This window comes from Strix uralensis, chromosome 2 (assembly GCF_047716275.1).
Source record: "Strix uralensis isolate ZFMK-TIS-50842 chromosome 2, bStrUra1, whole genome shotgun sequence".
Taxonomy (NCBI): domain Eukaryota; kingdom Metazoa; phylum Chordata; class Aves; order Strigiformes; family Strigidae; genus Strix; species Strix uralensis.
This window is the reverse complement of record NC_133973.1, coordinates 85680458-85699438: the sequence shown is the minus strand read 5'-3', so window position 1 is coordinate 85699438 and position 18981 is coordinate 85680458. Positions and strand designations below refer to the sequence as shown.

The following is an 18981-nucleotide window of genomic DNA, read 5'->3' as shown; positions in this document are numbered from 1 at the left end:
TGGCCTCAAGTTGTTCCAGGGAAGGTTTAGACTGGATATTAGGAAGTATTTCTTTACGGAACAGGTTCTTGGGAGTTGGAATGTGCTGCCCAGGGAAGCGGTGGAGTCCCCATCCTGGAGGTGTTTGTTGGGTTGACATAGCGCTTAAGGATATGGTGTAGTTGAGAATGGTCAGTGTTAGGTTAATGGTTGTACTAGATGATCCTTAAGGTCTTTTCCAACCTAGATGATTCTGTGATTCTGAAATGTGTGAAGAATTACAACACCAGTATATCAAGTCAACAGGTTTCATTAATTTAACTAATATAGAAATGGATCACCCTTCAAGATTTTCAGTCAGTTTCAGCTTTTTATTTAGAAATTTCAAGTCACCTGTCATGTTAAAAAAATACATTTAACAGTAAATTTATTTAACCACAGTTCACATGCTTTCTGACCAATATCAGAGAAGTACTTTTTAATTTAATGCAGCATCAATATTATTTTGTATTTTACAGAAGTTAATTTAAAAGCTTTTATTTCACAACAGTATTTAGTGAGTATTGTCTTTTTCCTTAACTTCATATTCAGGAAGCCTATGTATAGAAGAGAAAGACTCTTCTACTTTGCCCTCAGAAGTCTTTTGCAGAATCATATTAGAACCACAGATATTTTGCCTGGAAGGGACCTCTGGAGACTGTCTAGTCCAACCTCCTTCTTTGAGCAGGACTATTGCTTCCTGTAGACTAGCTTTGACTTTGTACAGCAATGTCCTGAAAATCTCCTGGGGTCTAAGGTTCCACAGACACTTTAGGTAATGTATTTCAGTGCTGCACTACACCTCCTAGTGAAGAAGGTTTTCTTATTATCCAAATCTCTTTTAGGTGTTTACTACTGATATTGACCTTTATAACCTATGTTGTGATCTTCTTTACATACTCAGCTGTTAGAAAAAATGAGGGGAAAAATCAGACACATACCTTTCACTTTTTCAGGAGACAGTGTCATGGGAATCTTCAGAATAATATTTTTGATGTTAACATATGGTTGGACCTTTACAGTTCAGGACTGTCACTGTTCTTGTCTACTTCCAGTTCATACTGGGTGGAAAAAGGCTTGGTGCAGCAACACCCCTAAGTTTTTACACACTTTTTTTTTTTATATATATACATCTGTGCAGACAAAACCATAGACTTCTAAGATGATGGAGCATAAGTCCAGATCCAAAAGAAATCATTCCTTAGATTTAATGGCCCTTGGATCAGGACATGAATGAAAAATTCAGAAGGCATAATTTTCTTTACAAGATTGCTTTTATATAGGAAAATAATAAAGCTTCTGTTTACTCGATGGTAATTTTTATGAAGAAAAATAATCATGGAATCTGAGCCTGCGAGAAGTCCAGTTGAATTCAGATGACACTTCAGCACTTAGAGCAGTGATAGATTTCAGCCTGTAATAAACAATTACTTTAGATCTATAGAACATGATTCACCCTTCATAATATCACGTATGGCAGCTTGAAGATAGCTATCCTCAGCACAGCATTTCCCTTCAGGAAATCTGAATGCATGAGTGTCCATAAACAATGGCACCTCACCCACATCTCTCCTGAAGTGATATATGACTTAAAGACACATAACACAAGAGACAGTTAATATCTCTATATCTTAATCTTCATTTCATGATCTCTCATGGAATCTTTTTTTTTTTTTTTTTTTTTTTTTTGTGAACAGCGGCATCTAAATGCTACTTTTCTGATTTATTAATGTTTTACATTAATCTTTACATCATATGATACAATGCTGAGTAATATTAGGACAGATGAAAAGAGCAATCTAAATATTTAACTGTTGCTCAAAAACTCTTCCTCTGTAACACATGACCTTAGAGGTTTTTCACTGTCCTCCAAGTACCCAAAGATCCAGGGTGTCTGAATACCCATGAACTAGCCCAGAATTGGCAGTCTGAAATCTTGCGTCTTATCAAGTTTCATAAAGATTTGAGATGATCTCTGGGGTCTGATCCAGCAGATATATTCAAAGGATATTTCACTCACAGGATCTTTTAAAAAAGTGCAGTCACAACAACCTTCCATCTACAATAGACCATGATTGCATAGACTACTAGTTAGACCAATCCTTTCTGTTAAGAATGTCATGCATTTAATTGCTTTAAGTCTGTACTTCTTAGATACTTATGTCCATATGAGCTGTGTGAACATAATGTACCATGGGGATGGGAATCTAATATTCTACTTCCCAAAAAGTGCATATAACAAAGATACAAAATAATTCATCATCTTGATTGGTTTTCTTGTCCAGGAAATGTGCATTATTTTTGCACCTCACACTACACAGTTTCAGCAGGGAAAGATGGGGGGAATATCAGATTATATTTGACAGTAATATATTTTTTAATATATCTTAGCATGGAACCATTTAATATGATTTCATCCAAATATGAGTCATTTTGGAAGTTTTATGTTGGCTTTGAATTTAAAAAAAATGCAAAAATGCCAATATGTCTCAATTTAAAACTAAAAATAATATTAACTTTGTGAGCTAACAAGTTTTATACTTTAAAGTGCAAGTTTATGCTAACATTCCATAGGATTTCTACATATATAGAAGGTTTCAGACTTCCTTCTGTTTGAACAATTAATTATCTATTCTTCTGTAGTATATTTGGCAATTAATTACAACTGGAAGAATCTAAAAAGATCTTAACTTGTAAAACAATTTATCTCAAAATGAAATAATCTGGATGAATTGATCTACGAAGGCAAACAGCTGAAGTTACAATAAATAACATTTTTCCTTGAAATATGAAACCAGGTTCTTTCTTCTTTTCTGTATTCCATCATTCCATTGCATGAACTAAAAGTACAGTAGGAGTAGAAGTAGTCCTTTCAGTAATAATAGGAGGAACAAACATACTGTGAATATTTTGAAGTTAATGTCTTAAAAGACAAAACTTTGGTAAACGTTTTATGAAATGTGCTGTGCACATGTACTTGCACTCCATCTTGGTGAAGCTGAATAAATAAAAAAAAAATAATTCTTCATCGCATCTTGCTTTCATAGAGCTGAACAGCATCTGGAGTTTTACTTTCTTCCTCTGGGTTAGCTGCTTTCCATTAGTCTGTGGCTCTTAAGAATTTGTTCTGTTGTTTCAAAGAGCCAAAGCTGACTGTTAGGAGATGTGCAGGAAAGAAAATACCATGCTATATCTTTTCAGTATGGTGATTAACTTCCCCATATTGATTCCAGCTACAGTTCACTTCTGTTTCAAGGAACAAAAGAATTTAATACCAACTCCTCAAACAAGATGAAGAATATCATAAGCTTCAGAAAATCAAAAACGGACAGGTCTTTTGACTTGTAATCCAAGATCAGTAATAGATCCATCTTCCCTGTCTCAAATCCAACAGGGTGCACCAAACATCACATCCCAGAGGAAATGACCGCTGAAGGCAATGCATACACTGGAAAACCTCTCCAGAGAGTAGATTTCAATTGCAACGGTAGATTATACTGCCAGAGGGCTGTCTATGGCTAAACAAGAAAATCATTAATGGAAATGAAGGTATTTGTATAGGTGAGTACAAGGGAAGAGAAATGTCACAGTCTTAAAGTTTCTCAGCTGATCTTCTGAATCAAGACTTGATTGTTCTTTTCCCTCATGATGATTTCAGTGCATCTATGTGAAACTTTCAGATTGTGTTGGTGTGGCTGATAAAGTATATTGCTGTAGGCAACGGCATCCTCAGAATGATAATCCAGAATCTCTTCTGATGATGACTTTGAGATTCAGTCTTCATTTTTTCGTTGGCACTATTACTTTCTCCTGTGAAATAACGTTTTATTTATGGTAAACATGCTTTTTTATTAACACACCAGAAATGGATCTTTATAAGATAGTTTGCCATCCCAGTCAAATTTATTTTTTTCAGTTTAACATACTACATAATTAGTAATCTCTATGTAGGTATGTGGCACATTATAAACATTCTCTATTTGGTGTGATGCTGGGGACTTCTTTGTCATGCAAAGAGGGGCCAAAACACAATCCTCAGATTCCAATCAGGGAAACAATGACTGCAGATAAAGAAGTTTTGGATTCAAATCTGGTAGCTTTGACACATCACTGATAAAAAAGTATGAACTCATTTTCAGTCTAGAATTTGGTTACAGAAAGGTTGATTCTATTTAATCCAAAGTATTGGAACATTTTTGAATAGGCAAATACCCTAATTTATGTGTAAATATACAGGTTTTGTTGGAATGGGTTTTGGGGATGAGGGGCTATTCTTTTTCTGTTCAGAAGCTTAGAGAGGCATCACTGCAGGTAATATATTCAAGTATCAATACTAAAAGTCTGTGTGAAAAATACCTGTAGCAGGAAGAAAGAGAAATACATTTGACTTTTATGAGGTGGAAAAAATAAAATCTTTAAAATAAAAAGGTGAAATAAATTGCTTTAATATATGTTTATTTGGGGAACAGGTCTATAACATTATTTAATATATTTTCTTAATTCAAATATAAGGGGAAAAATGGTAGTGTTGGTTACCTTGAGGTACTCTAACAACAATAACATAGTTGCCACGTACACCAGTGTGCTTGCCGAAGCACTGTTCTCACACTCAATTAAACTATCATTATGACAGGAGAAAAATGGATCCACTTTGTTGCAGACTGTCAAACATGCTTTGCCTTCCAACCTCCATTATTCTAGCTAAGTGAAATGCATCAAACCACTTAACTGTGCCTGTGACTGGTTAAAAAAAAAAAAAAAAAAAAAAAAGAAGGAATATGGTTTTAGCAAAAAAATTTCTGAATACCCCTCCCAACTTTCTGCAAACACCAATAACATTAAGGACACATTTCTAATTGTTATAATGAAAATGTTCCAAGGAACTTTCAGAAACTGATATTGCATCCTTCTTTCTTTGTATGTGATACCTTCCTTATGTCATTATTTTATTCTTATCAGCAGATACCAATATTCTCAGCTGAAGAATAATCATGTAAGGCTGAATTCTTATCCCTTCTTGTTATGGCAATATAGAGTTTCATCATAGCTGGAAAATCACTGAGAATGTTTTTAAGAGGCACAGCTATGGACAGACCCCTCTCTCCTCATCATACAAACTTTCACTACATGGCAGTCCAGCAGGGACAGATGATAGGAAAGTGGATGATGTGCCACATTCTAGTGATTCCTGGATACTGCAAAACCACTTGCAGTGTTACAAACTGCCAGAGTACAGTTGCCTTTATATAATGAATGATGTGAATCTCCCTGCTAAGGGAAAACTAAAAGTTAAAGCTCTCTTTAATTCTGCTGAGTGATGCTCTGATACAGCTGTATAACTGAGTTGCTTTGACATGAATTTAGCTCACTCTTCTTCTGATGCTTTGAGACTGCATTGAAGAATGTTTTGCCACACAGTTGTCTTCAACATTCTGCCAAGTAACTGTTAGCAGCTAAGCAAAGTGACATCTGTGCATGTGGCAATTGTCTTTAGTCTGAAGCTGTTTCTCTTAAATCTAAGCCTGAGGGCCTGAATCATCATTTCCCTGCATCATGCCAATTGTAGGATATTATTTTTACACACATTTTTTTAGTAATGGAAATAACCACTGAAATGAAAGGCACTGAAATACTAAACTGTATTATCAAGTACCATGTACATTTTTGTTCTAGGTTTTTTTTTCCTCTACACTAGTTTGAGATCTCTGAGAATTTGAAAAAGAACAGTACTAACATGTCTGATTCAATATTCAAAGCTTTCTGGTGTCACTTCCATTGACTGAAATAAATTTCTGATTCGATCTTAATTATTTCAAATAATAAAGTTACTTAGATTTTTTTTTTTTTTTTTTTTTTTTGCGCTGTGTGTGAAACTAAATTGTTTAAATGTAGACATGTAGTGTTATTTTGATGCTCTAAGCCATCCCACCTGGGGTGCAGTTTCTCCTCCAGATCAGGGCATGGGTTTCCATAGGTTTTATGGCATGTCCATGAAGCCCATTCACATGTCTTGAATATGCAAGGACAGTCAATATAACACTAGAGACCTAAGTTAATGTAAAGTTAATGTAGCTGCATTTTCTCTTTTGTTTCACCCTTACCTGCACAAATAATACTTAGTATTATTTTTACTTGTCCAGAATAAAGACAGCAATGAAACAAATATGTTGCCACCAAATTTTCTCTTCCTAATCCTCCTAAATACACAGGTTTTCTGAATTAAATTATTCTTAGTCACAGAAAAAGAAAGTAATACTTATTCTCTAATAACTGACATTTTGATTTTTGGAAGCCAACAATTTTGAATTCCACAGCAAATTGATGACACCTCAAAAACATTAATAAGGATTTGTTAACAGAGATAACGTGGTCAGATCCTCAAATTACGGAAATTAGGATAGCACCATCAAAGTCATTATCTTTATGCAAATTTGAAAGTACTGAGAATCTGACTTTCATATGTAGTATAGGAAAATTTTCAGTCAGAAATGTACTTTTTATATACAAATATGTAAGACATCAGCAGTAAGATGGACTAAAGAATATATCTTTTTGAGTTTATCAAGACTTCGATGCTGAGTTTAACATACATATATAGACGTGGTAATTAAGTTGATCTTTCGCTCTACAAATAGAAATTAGGAAAAAAAAGTTCATGCATAGTCAGTTTGAAAAAGATTTGCTTAGAAGAAGATAAATGCAGGTCAGAATTTGTGTTTTGGCACCATGTCAGTCATGCACAGAAATTGAATGGCCTTACGGCACTCTGGACAAGATGCTTCTGTCCACATGACAAGAGTGAGAATCATTGTGTTTAATTCCCAAACAGTTCTAAACTTGTGCATGCAGAAGTTTCTGCTTTCTTTAAAAAGGGACCTTTAAGAAAAAGACATTTTAAAAAGTCTTTATTTCTTTTTCATTGATAGAGAGCAGTTCCTTGATTTGCTTGAAAGGCAGCCAGGAATAACCTTTTTCTTTTCTTGTGAGTTGAGAAAAAATACAAAATTATACAGAATAAATAGTAAATACAAATCTAGCTAGAATTTATTGAAAAAATAAACCTTCAGTGTTCTGCTTTTCTTTACCTATTTTCCCCACAACACTTTATTTTCTTCTAATTTCAGAAAATATATTTTTTGTACAAACAGCTAAATTCTATTATTCCTCCTATGTGTGTGTATTGTTGCAGTTATTCTGTCTGGGAGTTGTTTTGGGTAGGGTGGGAAAGGACCTGTATTTGCACTTGGAAGTTCCTAGACACAACAAACTCATTTCCTCCAAGAATATTTAAAGCCAGCACAGAAGTTATTTTTATATATAGAGAGAGAGATATAAAAAAAAAATCAAACTTATTAAACACAGAAACATATTTACAGCTGATTCTCAGTAGCTTTTCAAATTGCCCAGGATTATGAGTTGAAACACCAGTGATGCACAATATTTTATAGCAGCAGCTCAAGAAAAGATTGTCCAAACTTAGGTAAAGCTATCAGAAAGGGAAAGTAGCAAAAGGCTTGCTTTTTGCTTTGCTGAAGATGTTGGGTAAACATAGTTATATATTTTTCCTCCACATACTAATACAGAATGAACATGATGAAGTTCCATGTAAAACACTTAAATATTTGCAGGCTCTGGGCGTGCACACAAAAATCTTTTTTTTTTTGTGTTTTTTTTTTTTCTTGTTTAAACTGACATTTAATATGACAACATTTCAACTCCTTTCATTTATTATAAGGTTATGTTAGGTGTAGTTGAAGACAATGGTCATGTATGCAGTGCATGTACTAACCTATCCAATACACTCTAACCTTATAACTACAAACACAGGTATTTTTTTTTTTTTTTTTTAAAAAAAGGACTCTAATTAAACTGAGGGAAAAAAGAAAGAGTAAAGATAATAATTTTTTTTCCATAGGTTGCATACAGAATGCAGAGTGCCATACACACCTTTTTAAAATGTTGAAGAATATTGCAATAAGCAATCTTCCTCCCACAGTTCAATCACACAAAGTTCATGTTTAACTTGGGGTGAGACATAGTGCCTGCACACAACCCCATGGCTTCCCACAGTGATCCCTGAGTTTTTTTTGCTAGGATTACTGCTGTGCTTAAGTTCTGACTGTTGACATGTTATTATAAGGCACTTTTATTTACAACGGTTCCAACTTAAAATAGAATTGCAGAAATTCAGCCCCAGTCCAATGTATTATCTCTTCAAGTTTGCTGCTCCAGGACTTCCAGGTAGTCAGGCTCAGCATGCAAATTAGCTTTGAGTTCAAAATACTCATTTTTAGTTTGTTCTAGAAAAACCTTTCTTGGCCTGGAGTACATGAGTGTCTCCATTAACTTCAGCTCCTCATGTGTTCCAGGATAATGAACTTCCATGTCAGGCTGGAGCTGGACAATATTTTTCCTTAGGTATTCTGTGATCCCTAGTTGCTGCAGTTCTCTCTCTTTTTCAAGAATGTTTCTATAAAAGCAGCTGGCATCCTGAAAAGACAAAAATTCAGCAGATTGATCTGTAGCCTTATATTTGACATTTGAACCTGTAAGAGGTGAACTGTTCTCTCTTTCCAGGAGACTTCGGCGGACATGTTTGGAATCATCAGCTTCCTTCTCACTTCCCTCCTCCTGTTGCTCAGTATGCTTGGGGCTGAAGGATGGGCTGCGGTAGACCTGAACCATGGGAGTAACCATACGTTGCTCATAGAGAGTTGCAGCTGGGCGCTCTGTTGTGTGGTGTGTTGTTTTATGCCCGTACATGCTGTATTGAAGGTGAACAGGACTACTATCCCTCATTTGTTCATCTGCTTGTTTCTTTTTGCATCTTCGTCGCCGGTGCAGAACAAGAACAACTATTCCTGCTGCACAAAATACAATAGTTATAAACACAATTAGAAGTCCTAATATTAGAACAGAAAGTGGGACAGCATCTGTAAGGGACCGCAGGATGGTGTCTGCGGTGTTGGTAGTAGTAGAAGAAGTTGTCACAACTACAAAACTAGCATGAGTTGGTAGGGCAGGGCTGTTTAATAAACCTGGACACAAGACTTCACTGTTCAGGGATTTCAGTTCTTTTTTCGCTAGGTGTCCTGGAGATTTACAAAAAATATTACCCATCATTGTATTCTTACTCAGTTTTTGTATCCATTTTTGCAGCCCAACTGAATCACAGGTACAGTCCCAGGGGTTGTCTTCCAGTTCAATTTGTACTAGCATATCCAATTCATCCAAGACATTGCTCACAGGCAAATGAGCAAATTGGTTTGTTTTCAAATTTAATCTGGCGAGTGGAACACCTGAAAAGATATGGGGTGGCAAAGTCTGCAGAAGGTTGTTATTTAAGTAGAGTACCTTAAGTTTTGGCATTGCATTAAATGTCCCTGGCAAAACTTCTTTGATGGCATTATATTCAAGGTACAAGTATTCAAGGTGCTGAAGGCCAAGGAAGAGATTCTGACTTAGCTTTGTAAGATGATTGCCATTGAGATATAATTTCTGCAGTCTAGTCAGATTCATGAAGGAACCTTCCTCAAGGATTTCAATGCGATTGTTCCCTAGGTGAAGCATTTCCAGGCTGGCATAGTCCACAAGATCTGATTTCAGTAATGTCTGAATAATGTTTCCAGCTAGAATAAGCTTTTTAGGATTTGGAGGAGGGCGTCCTAAATCAGACAAGCTTTCAATATTTCGCTCCTGACAGTGCATGAGAACTCCTGAGAGCATATGGCTGGTGCAGTGACAGGGGACAGGACAATAGATTCCTGGAAACTGAGTAGCAGGCTTTGAAGTATGAAGCACTAAACTTGGTTCTTTAGTAGGAGCTTTCAGGATAGGAATCACCTTAGTTGATAGGTGACTATCAGTGATAGAAGTGGTTACAACCAAGGGCAATGACCCTGAAGGATCTTCAAGTTCATTGATAGGATGAGTGGGACAAAGTGATTCTTTTTTCAACCGGCTTAGGATGCTGCCTTTGATAAATGGAGGACTATTGCATACAACATCACCTATTATTGACTGAGGAGGCATGTTTTCTAGCCATATCTTCAGCTGCAGCAAATCACAGTTACAGGCCCATTTATTGTCTTCCAACTGAAGGTCTAGTATTCTACCAATGTGTTCCAAAAAGCCAACATAGGGCAGTGTCTGTAACTGGTTTCCACGAAGATCTAAATGGGTCAATGGCACAAAACGAAATATGTTTGGAGGAAGATACTCAATGGCATTATCATTCAAAATAAGGACTTTAAGCCTGTTGAGCTTGCTAAAGGCACTTGCTTCAATCACTGTGATGAAATTGTTGTCTGCTTGAAGAAACTCCAAATTTTCCAATCCATTAAATGTATCTTCTTTAAGTGTTTCTAAAGAATTGTGATTGATGTGAAGTTGCTTAAGAAGGCTGAGACCATTGAAAGCCCCAGGCTCAATATCTGCAATATTATTAAAACCAAGATGTAGAGAGATAGCATTAACAAGGCCAGCAAAATCATCCATGTGTAACATAGTCAGGCCATTGTTTAACAGATTAAGATGGAAAGGCCGTGATGGTGGGACTTTTATTTCTGATACCATCTTGATGCCTCTTTCTTCACAGTTTATAATCATAGTATCATCCTTTTCTTCACAGGAACACAAACTCTGACAAGATCCTCTGACTGATGAAAAAGTAGGCTGTGACTGGAAAGGATCAGATGCAACCACAACCGAATATAGAATAAAAATCCAGAGCTTCATCTTGCCCAGCAGTTTCTATAAAAAAGAAAAAAGAAAAAGAAAAAAAAAAAAAGGAAAAAAAGAAAAGTAATAGAGTCATGATTTCACAAGGTTGATTTTTTTTTTTTTTTTTTTTCTGGGGCAGGGGAGAGCAATAACCATTCCTAGTACTTGTCATTGAGCTATCTCACTTTTCAAACAATATTATATCATGCAAAACATTTGAATGATTTTCTAAACAGAGAAAAACACATTTAGTTTAATGTACTGAATCAATAAACATGGTCATAAGGGGAGTGCTTCAGTACTTTCACCAGTACTTCAGAACTTACCCTAAAGTAGGAGATAATCAGGAGTGTGTTGTCTTTATTTATACACCATATAGAATGTTTTGCCAGTGGACAGCAGTAATAAGTTACTGCCCTAGGCAACTTATATCAAGGTTAACATAATATTTTGTATCGTTTGTGTCACCATGTAGCACTGCAAATTTTAAGAGCGCCTTGCTAAACTCAACTTAATGTTGTCCAGCTTCTAAAGAGAAGAAAGAAGATTTGGTTTGGTTCAACAAGGCGTTGTGAGCAAAAGCCCATCCAGTCAGCATACAAGGACTGTCTTTTGTTTTTGCTTAGAAATTATGTATGTAAATCAAAAGGTATTTCCTCTGCAGTCCTTATACCCCCAAACTGAAAAGGAAGTAGACAAAATAATTATTTTTCTTTATTTATATTTTAATGCATATGTTATAGTTTGTGGATATTTAGTGAAAGCAGGAACACAGCACATAGCAGTGTAATATGCTTGTATATAGTATACACATAAAATAATTGTGTATGCAACTAATAAAAGGCAGAGCACTGACAACGCAGTATATGTCAGAAGAAACAGGTAGGTAAAGGGTAAACATTTTTTTTTGAGATTAATTATTAGACTACTTCCAATTATTATAACCACTAATTGCTGCAGAAATTCTGAACTGTACATGGAACTGTGGTTTACGATTTAAAAATGATCACTAGTATCATCTATATATTATGTAACTTAAATCATCATCTGTGAAGTTGATTTTGAACTTTGCAATACCTGATAAATGTATCATTACAGTACAACTATGGAGTCACAAGCCAAATTTACATGTTGAAATCAAGTATTTATTATCATTGCTTTGAATTAATTCATGCTACACTCCATTTGAAGATTCTCTGTTTCTTTCTGTCAATGCTGTCTAATTAGAAAGAACAATGGGAATTCCTGATATATGAGATGGAGTAAAATCATTGTTTATAATCTTTAATTAAATATTTCCACATATCCTACAAGAAAAAAAAAAAAAATCTTCCAGTGGAATGAATGATTTAAAACACCAGAACTTTTTGGGGTGTGCTATTTATTCTAGGACTGAACTAAACAGGTTTCTTAAGTAATCCATCTAATAAAGGTCACTTGATCTTTCGAAGTAAACTATTGAAACGTGGAGTACAGAATGTCACTACAGATTAACCAGCTGAATTGTTTCTTCTAAAAGGTTCTAATCTTTCAGAAAGTATCTATTCAATTACATGAACAAACATTCTTATAGTGTGGCCATATGATTTGGCATCTCATCAATACATATTTTAATCATCATGTACTTTTGTTAATAGCAACACCATTTCTCAAGGCTTCCCTTAAAATAGATTGCAAAGATTTATACATGCAGGCACTTAAGTTGTATGAGTATTACACACACACACAAAAGCAACAGCAGCAAATGTGTGTACAGTGAATTATGTTTTTCCACATTAGTATTTCCTGATAAGTGGGAGTAGATATTTTGAGTTTAGAAGTAGTAAGTGGAATTCACAGTATGATAAAAAGTGTCCCTAAAAATATGACCGTTTATCTTTGTTTTGGTAGAACAAATAATTTTGTTGTCTCATATAACACTCCTTGAACTCCAGCTGCCTATTTTTAATATATGTCTTTGTTTTCCCAAGAAGTATTGAATAAGACACAACATGTTAAGATGTTACTTCAAAGTATGCAGAATAATTCTAGGTTAATATTACACTAGAGATTTATTCTTGCTTTACTTGCATCAATATCCTTTTCAGTGACCCAAGGTAAAAAATGAAAGCTCTTGACACTGATGCCAGCTTCAGACATACTACATGACTAATTAGACTTTATTTCTGTACACTTTTTCTCTGTAGGAATTCCAGCTTCAGTCTGCATCAAATTCAAACTACACTTATAAAGTCCCTGACCAAAATTAAATGAAAAAAAAATAATCTGAAAAGCATGTTGCATTCTAGTGCATATTGAGAAATTAGGTTATAAAAATGAAAGCCCTCCTCTCAGAGATGAAAGTAACATTTGTAACCAATTGGAAAACATTCCCATTTTAATCATCATCATACTTCTGTGGGCAGCACTGCCAGAACTCTCACACACACATATACACACAAATAAGATTAATAGGGAAGTTGTATTCTTTTTTCCTTTTTCCAATTTTTTTTTGGTCCAAACACTCAGGAATATGTAATGAAGCTCTCAGTGGTCTACTAAAAACTGCTTTCAAGTCACAAATGATCAACACTTAACTGGAAGAATAATAAAATAAAATTTAATTTAAAAGACTTGACAAAGCTGACCTTTTTCTGTTTCATGTGGTGAGTTTTTTCAGCAAATTCTACATGGTAACATAAGTTTGTTTCTTTTATCTGCTTTCATGTAAGTCACTGCTAACTACACACTGTAACTAAGCTTTTTGCAGTAGGAATTCTAAAATAGTAAAATATGTCACAGTCCTTTCTACAAGGCAGTTGAATACTTTTAGAAGTAGTCACCTTATAGCAAAGGTATCACATGCTTGACAAACAATAATCAACATATTTTTAAAACATTGGTATAGCTTATTTCATTTTACTTGGGGTTCTGTTTTTTTGGTTGTTTTAATTCGGCTATTTAAAAAATGCATGTTGAATTTCAAATCCTCAAGCTAAGAACTGGTAATTTCTGAAAGCCTTTGGGATTGTTTATTAAATTCTGAAGGGAATCACAGTCAGATGATGCATTTAAGACCATTCTTGCACTTCAGGAAATAAAAGCAAACACCCATTCCTCCCCCCTCAAGGGATCCGAAATCAGCATTTCCTTAATATACACATTCTACACAGTTGGCAGTTTGAATAAATGCACCTGGCAGACTGTTTGAAATACGGTATAAACTACCATCATTTAACATAAAAGTTACACAAAGTCATGCAAAAAAATAAATTCAACTGGTACCGAGAAATGTATTTCTCATTTGCTGAGCTAATTAACTGGAATATTTCTTACCTGTACAGCAGTAACACTCCGTGAAATGCTCAGTAATGCACACTTGGTGCAGCTGTTTCAATGCGATGTAATTTTTCTCTGTGAAAACGCACACTTTGTTTCGAGTTTCACTTTGCTGCAAGCTCTGGTAATACTACAGTTCCATAAAGTTAAAATCCTTGTTCAGAAGACAAAATACAAAGCGTTCAACTGAAAAAATCTTCCAGTCACTATGCACATTAGATCATCCTGTACACAGTTGTCCTTTTTCCTCAATTAAAATTCACAGCATACTTCACAGCTATGCTGACTTTTCTGCATATAGTTAACTATTTGCAAGCATTTGGATGCAGTAAACAAACAAGATGCTTAGCAGAGCTTGACTTGATCACTTGGTTTGTCAGATTTTTAGATCCAAGCTGCTTCTGTGTTGTCTCTGCTCTTTCTAGTCTTTCTTGTTAGCTCAGTTTGTTATTAGTCAGATTGCCAGGGGCTGGGAGGTAGGCGTAAATAAAGAGACTTCTTGGCTTTTGACTCAGCCTTTAAGCCCTTCCCCACCAGAGAGCTTTAATCTGCCAATGTCATTTAATACAAGATACAGCTCCACCTTGAGACAGATCAGCTCCTCCTCCTCCTGCAATTTCTCTCACCTCCTTTTTCCCCTAAGTGAACCTCGAAAAGTAAAATTCAGCTAAATATCTTCTAGATTGTTTAAGGTCTGTTACTGGCTGATTTTGCAAAATAGTAAACATTCACTGCAGCTCTTGCAGTTTGTTCTCTTGGGAAGATCTTACATTTAGTTTATATCTGCAAACGCTTGCTTTAGAGACTGAAAGCATTCCAGCCCAAATACTCTCCACAAAATAAACCACAAGGGAAACCTTGTCCTCTGGAAAATATGTGTATCACAATAAGTACAGGATTATTCAAAAACATAAATGAGGCAGTACAGCTCTCAATTCAGTCCACTCAGTGTGACTGGGGTAGGGATCAGTATGTACAGTTGTACCTACTTTATTTCTGAGAAAAAAAAAAAAAGTGGCATATTAGTGCTTATGCTTGCATAATGGTTTCTGTCAGTCCTTTTTTTAAACTGCTCATCTTGTTCTGTAGGAAAAAACTGGGTTGATTGTCTGTTTTACAAATGTTAGCAGTGTGTTGGTATCGATCTGTGTGAGATTGTATTGTATTTTAATGAAACATTGCTTTTATAAAAACCAGTCTGGTTTGGGGGTGGAGGAGTACATTCTTAAAGGCACGTATCATATTTAAGGTATTATGTTCTTTGTGCTCATAAGCAGGAATTAGCAGATACAGTAGGGCTACAGGAAAATGTTTATTCCATGAAAGGAAGATTTTCCTCATCCCTCCTGCACTGCATGGGATGGTTTTAAATGCTGCAAATGCTATTTCCTTGTTCACCCCACTGCCAGGGAGCCACAAAACCTCTTGGTGAGCAACAATAGATCTGGTGCTTTGGTGTATTTACTCTGTAGAGTACTATTTCTGTTTTGTTCTTATTGTGTCTTGGATTAGTTTACAGATTGTTTACTACAGCCTCAATACCAATCAGATTCCAGTAACAACTTTTGTGCTGGTAGCACTCTGGGTGGCCTCATTGGTCTTTGAAGGGGTATTGTGACGTACTGTTCCATGTGATGAAGGCTAGCAAGATTTTGTCCTACACATGCACACATATATACATGTATTTATATATATAAGCATATGTATATATGCCTTGTCTTAGTAGGATGAGTTCTTTAGTACTTAATTTTCTACAGATAAAATACATAATTTAGGAAAGAATAGAAAAGATAAAATATTCCAAAGAAACTGCAACAATTTGATTTCCATTGCTTTCAACACATCACTTATTTGATTGCATTTTTCAACTTTTAATGAACCTTGCCACTCTATCTTGACTTGTAGACGTTATACTCTTAAGGCTTAAAGACTCTCAGCTACCCATGTCTGGCCAAATAAATCATTATATGCCTTATTAATTTTGAATTTCTGAATTGTAAGTCAGATACTTTCTAATTTTTACTAAACATTTTACAGGTGCTCACACTTCACTTGTGGTTGATTGTGTGAGATGGGAAATATCTGTATATATAAATACTCATATCAGAAATTAAAGCAACATTGTCTTTTGCTTTTCAGTTAACATCCACAAGAGTAAAACCTAATCACAAAAATATTTCCAGAAATCAACTACTAAAAATAGGAGAGCATTTCCTAACCATACACAAATAAAAACCACTGAGAATGGTTATCAATAATGTTTGTCATTCCAAAAACTGTATATTTACCAGATTTATAAAAATATGGCTAATGATTTTTTTTTCTACCACAATTATATGACTCATTAAACACGTTATCATAAAGAATGTGATTCTGCAAGTGCATCTGCATGGATGGTGTTGAACGGACATGCGGTTTGTATCCTGACTTTAAATATTCACCTTTATCAATTGCTCTGACAATATTAAAATTTGTGAAGCTGTATAAATAAAATCTAAAACTGTCAGGCTTACTTATTTCCAAAAGACCTTAACCTTTTATGACATTCCTCTTTATCTCTTCACAAAGTACAGCAATCTCCATAGATCAGAAATGAGACCATACCCCTCTATCTACACATATATTGTGCAGAATTCTCCAGCTAGTGAGTTTTCTTTCTTATCAATATATACATGTAGAGATAGATGTTTTAATGCTATTAAGCATGTAGACCTTGTATCAAGTCCTAAAAGAGGATGTTCTAATATTGTGTAGCATGTTTTATTAAATTCTATTCTATGGTAAACTGTGCAGGTTTCTTTAGCTGTATACATTGCAGAAGAAACTCCTGAGACTGAATTATATAATTTGTAAATTTTGGTGTGACCAAAAAATGTCCAGGAAGGCTCTTCTGGAATCCATTGATTTCTTCTTAGCAATACATTCCCTCCATTCCGGAAAATTCTGAAGACTACAGGAATGTCTTTAAGAAGCAGTGGAAAGCTTTCTCACACTCTTTCAGTCAGAACTTACTAGTACCACTTCTAGATTACTTTGAAGAACGTTTTCCATATAAAAGAAATTAATTTCTAATGTGGAAATTAGGCTTACAATTTACAGATTAGTCTTTAAAATGTGAATTTTCATGGTACCCTACTTACTTATTTGTAAATTCAGTGTTTAAAAGTAACGGGAGAAATAAGGATCTGCATTTGCCATTTCAGTGCAAGGTAAAGTTCCCCTCCGCCTGATTTACAGCTCATTGCCACTTCTCAGTATGCAGATAAGGAGCCATTGATTCTACACAAGATGTATGAACCAAATAATGTATCCTGCCTACCTGCCTGCAAGAAGCTGCTACTCTGTATCAGCAACTCTTCACCTATATTTCTTGCAACACCAACTCTGAACTCTGTATAAATACTGGTCTGAGAGCTTAAGATACTATACTGAAAGGAGGTATTCTTCTGGAACAACTAAGCAGCATCTGAATACTCATACCTGAGAGAGCAGGCTGAGGGACTCTGTTGAAACTCATATACACACTTTACATGAAAATTCTGACATGCAGAGTAACGACTTTACAACCAGTAAGGTTATAAAGAAGGTATGTTTATTCAGCACTAGGTGCACGGGGGATCGCTCCTCCACAAGTGTGCACATCTTGGAGCGAAAAGCGGCTCCTTTCTATAGCGTAAAGTGTTTACATATTCATTATAATCCCGAGCATAGGGAGAGATATTACAATTAGTTTTGAGAAATCGTTAACATAAATCCCGCCCCAAGTCCCTCCCCGTTGCGCCTGCGCAGTGGCTCCTGGTGGTCTTAGGCGGGGGTCTTCAGGATGAAGATTGAAGATGCCTCTTCTTCCTCTCGTGACTTTTCGCACAATTAGGTCTTTTCAGCATGACAATTTAGCATTCATTGAATCCCGGTTCCTTATCTTGGGACTCAGTAGTTGCAGCTCTTCCCTTATCTCAAGAGCCCATCCTGCTGAGAGCCCACCCTGCTGAGACCCCTGCATCTATTTTGTTAAGGTTTCTCACTTCAATTCCACATGGAGAGACAGTCACCAAGGCTAAGTCTTAACTAGGTAGGATCAGAGAATGTAGTGTGTGCACATACGCACACACAAAACAAACAAAAATACCCCCATAATACAACATAGCTACAATTTTGGAATCTACCTGTACCTACTATAAAGCCAATGCAGAGCCTTTCTCTCCGATGACAAAGGAAATTAGGAGAGGCTTCACAACAGTCAAGTGAACAGAAAAGAAATAATTAAGATTGGCATTAGAAAATAAAGGGTTTTATGTTGTACACATCCATTTAATTCAACTACAGAACACCTATTACCCTCACAGAACTATTGCACATTTTTTATACATTGAGATAGCTCTTATACACTGTGTGGCTTTTTGCAATTATGTAAACAAAGGTTAGGATTCCCCTCTAGAAGTGATATGCAAGCTTAGTGACTATAAGTAAATATTTGTTTTAATTTTTATATGACCCTTATTGAGAGGCAATTCTCTGAAAAATATGCTGAAGAATATCTTTAATTTATAAGAAAACATTTTCCAAAAAAGAAAAATTTAAGGAAAATTATCCTAATGCAGATTCTTAGTAACTAAATGAATTTAGGTCTGTATATGCATACCTAATATACAGGTATACATACATATATAACATTGTATGCATTGATAATAATCATAATGAAAAAATCACATTCCCTGAAGTATTTTGAAGAAAGGTATATTGAAGCTAACACTCTTTATATTTCATTTTTCAAGATAAAAAGTCATTAAATTTCCTGTTGGAGTGAACAATGCATTTTATCTTACTATCCTTAGCACCATGACTCCTTATAAAATAGTGGCTTCTTAGACATTCAATAAAATATGATAAAGTGGCTGTAAATAATATTAATTTTGGAAACAG

General features: G+C 35.2%; 1 protein-coding gene across 3 annotated transcripts; it reads right to left on the bottom strand.

The window, feature by feature from the left end:
* Window positions 1–382: 382 nt before the first annotated feature.
* SLITRK6 (SLIT and NTRK like family member 6) lies at window positions 383–14464 on the bottom strand. Of its 3 annotated transcripts, none has more exons than XR_012627608.1 (2): window positions 7966–10882; window positions 383–3828 (listed from the first exon to the last, which is right to left on the bottom strand). XR_012627608.1 is itself a non-coding variant. In XM_074859432.1 (2 exons), exon 2 carries the CDS (start codon window positions 10753–10755, stop codon window positions 8233–8235), a length of 2523 nt encoding a protein of 840 aa, XP_074715533.1. In that variant the 5' UTR covers window positions 10756–10770; window positions 14056–14464; the 3' UTR covers window positions 6907–8232. The 3 variants fall into 3 exon arrangements, 1 of the variants encoding a protein (XP_074715533.1); XR_012627609.1 differs by having other exon boundaries at window positions 383–1432; XM_074859432.1 differs by lacking the exon at window positions 383–3828 and adding an exon at window positions 14056–14464 and having other exon boundaries at window positions 6907–10770.
* Between the last annotated feature and the right edge of the window lie 4517 nt (window positions 14465–18981).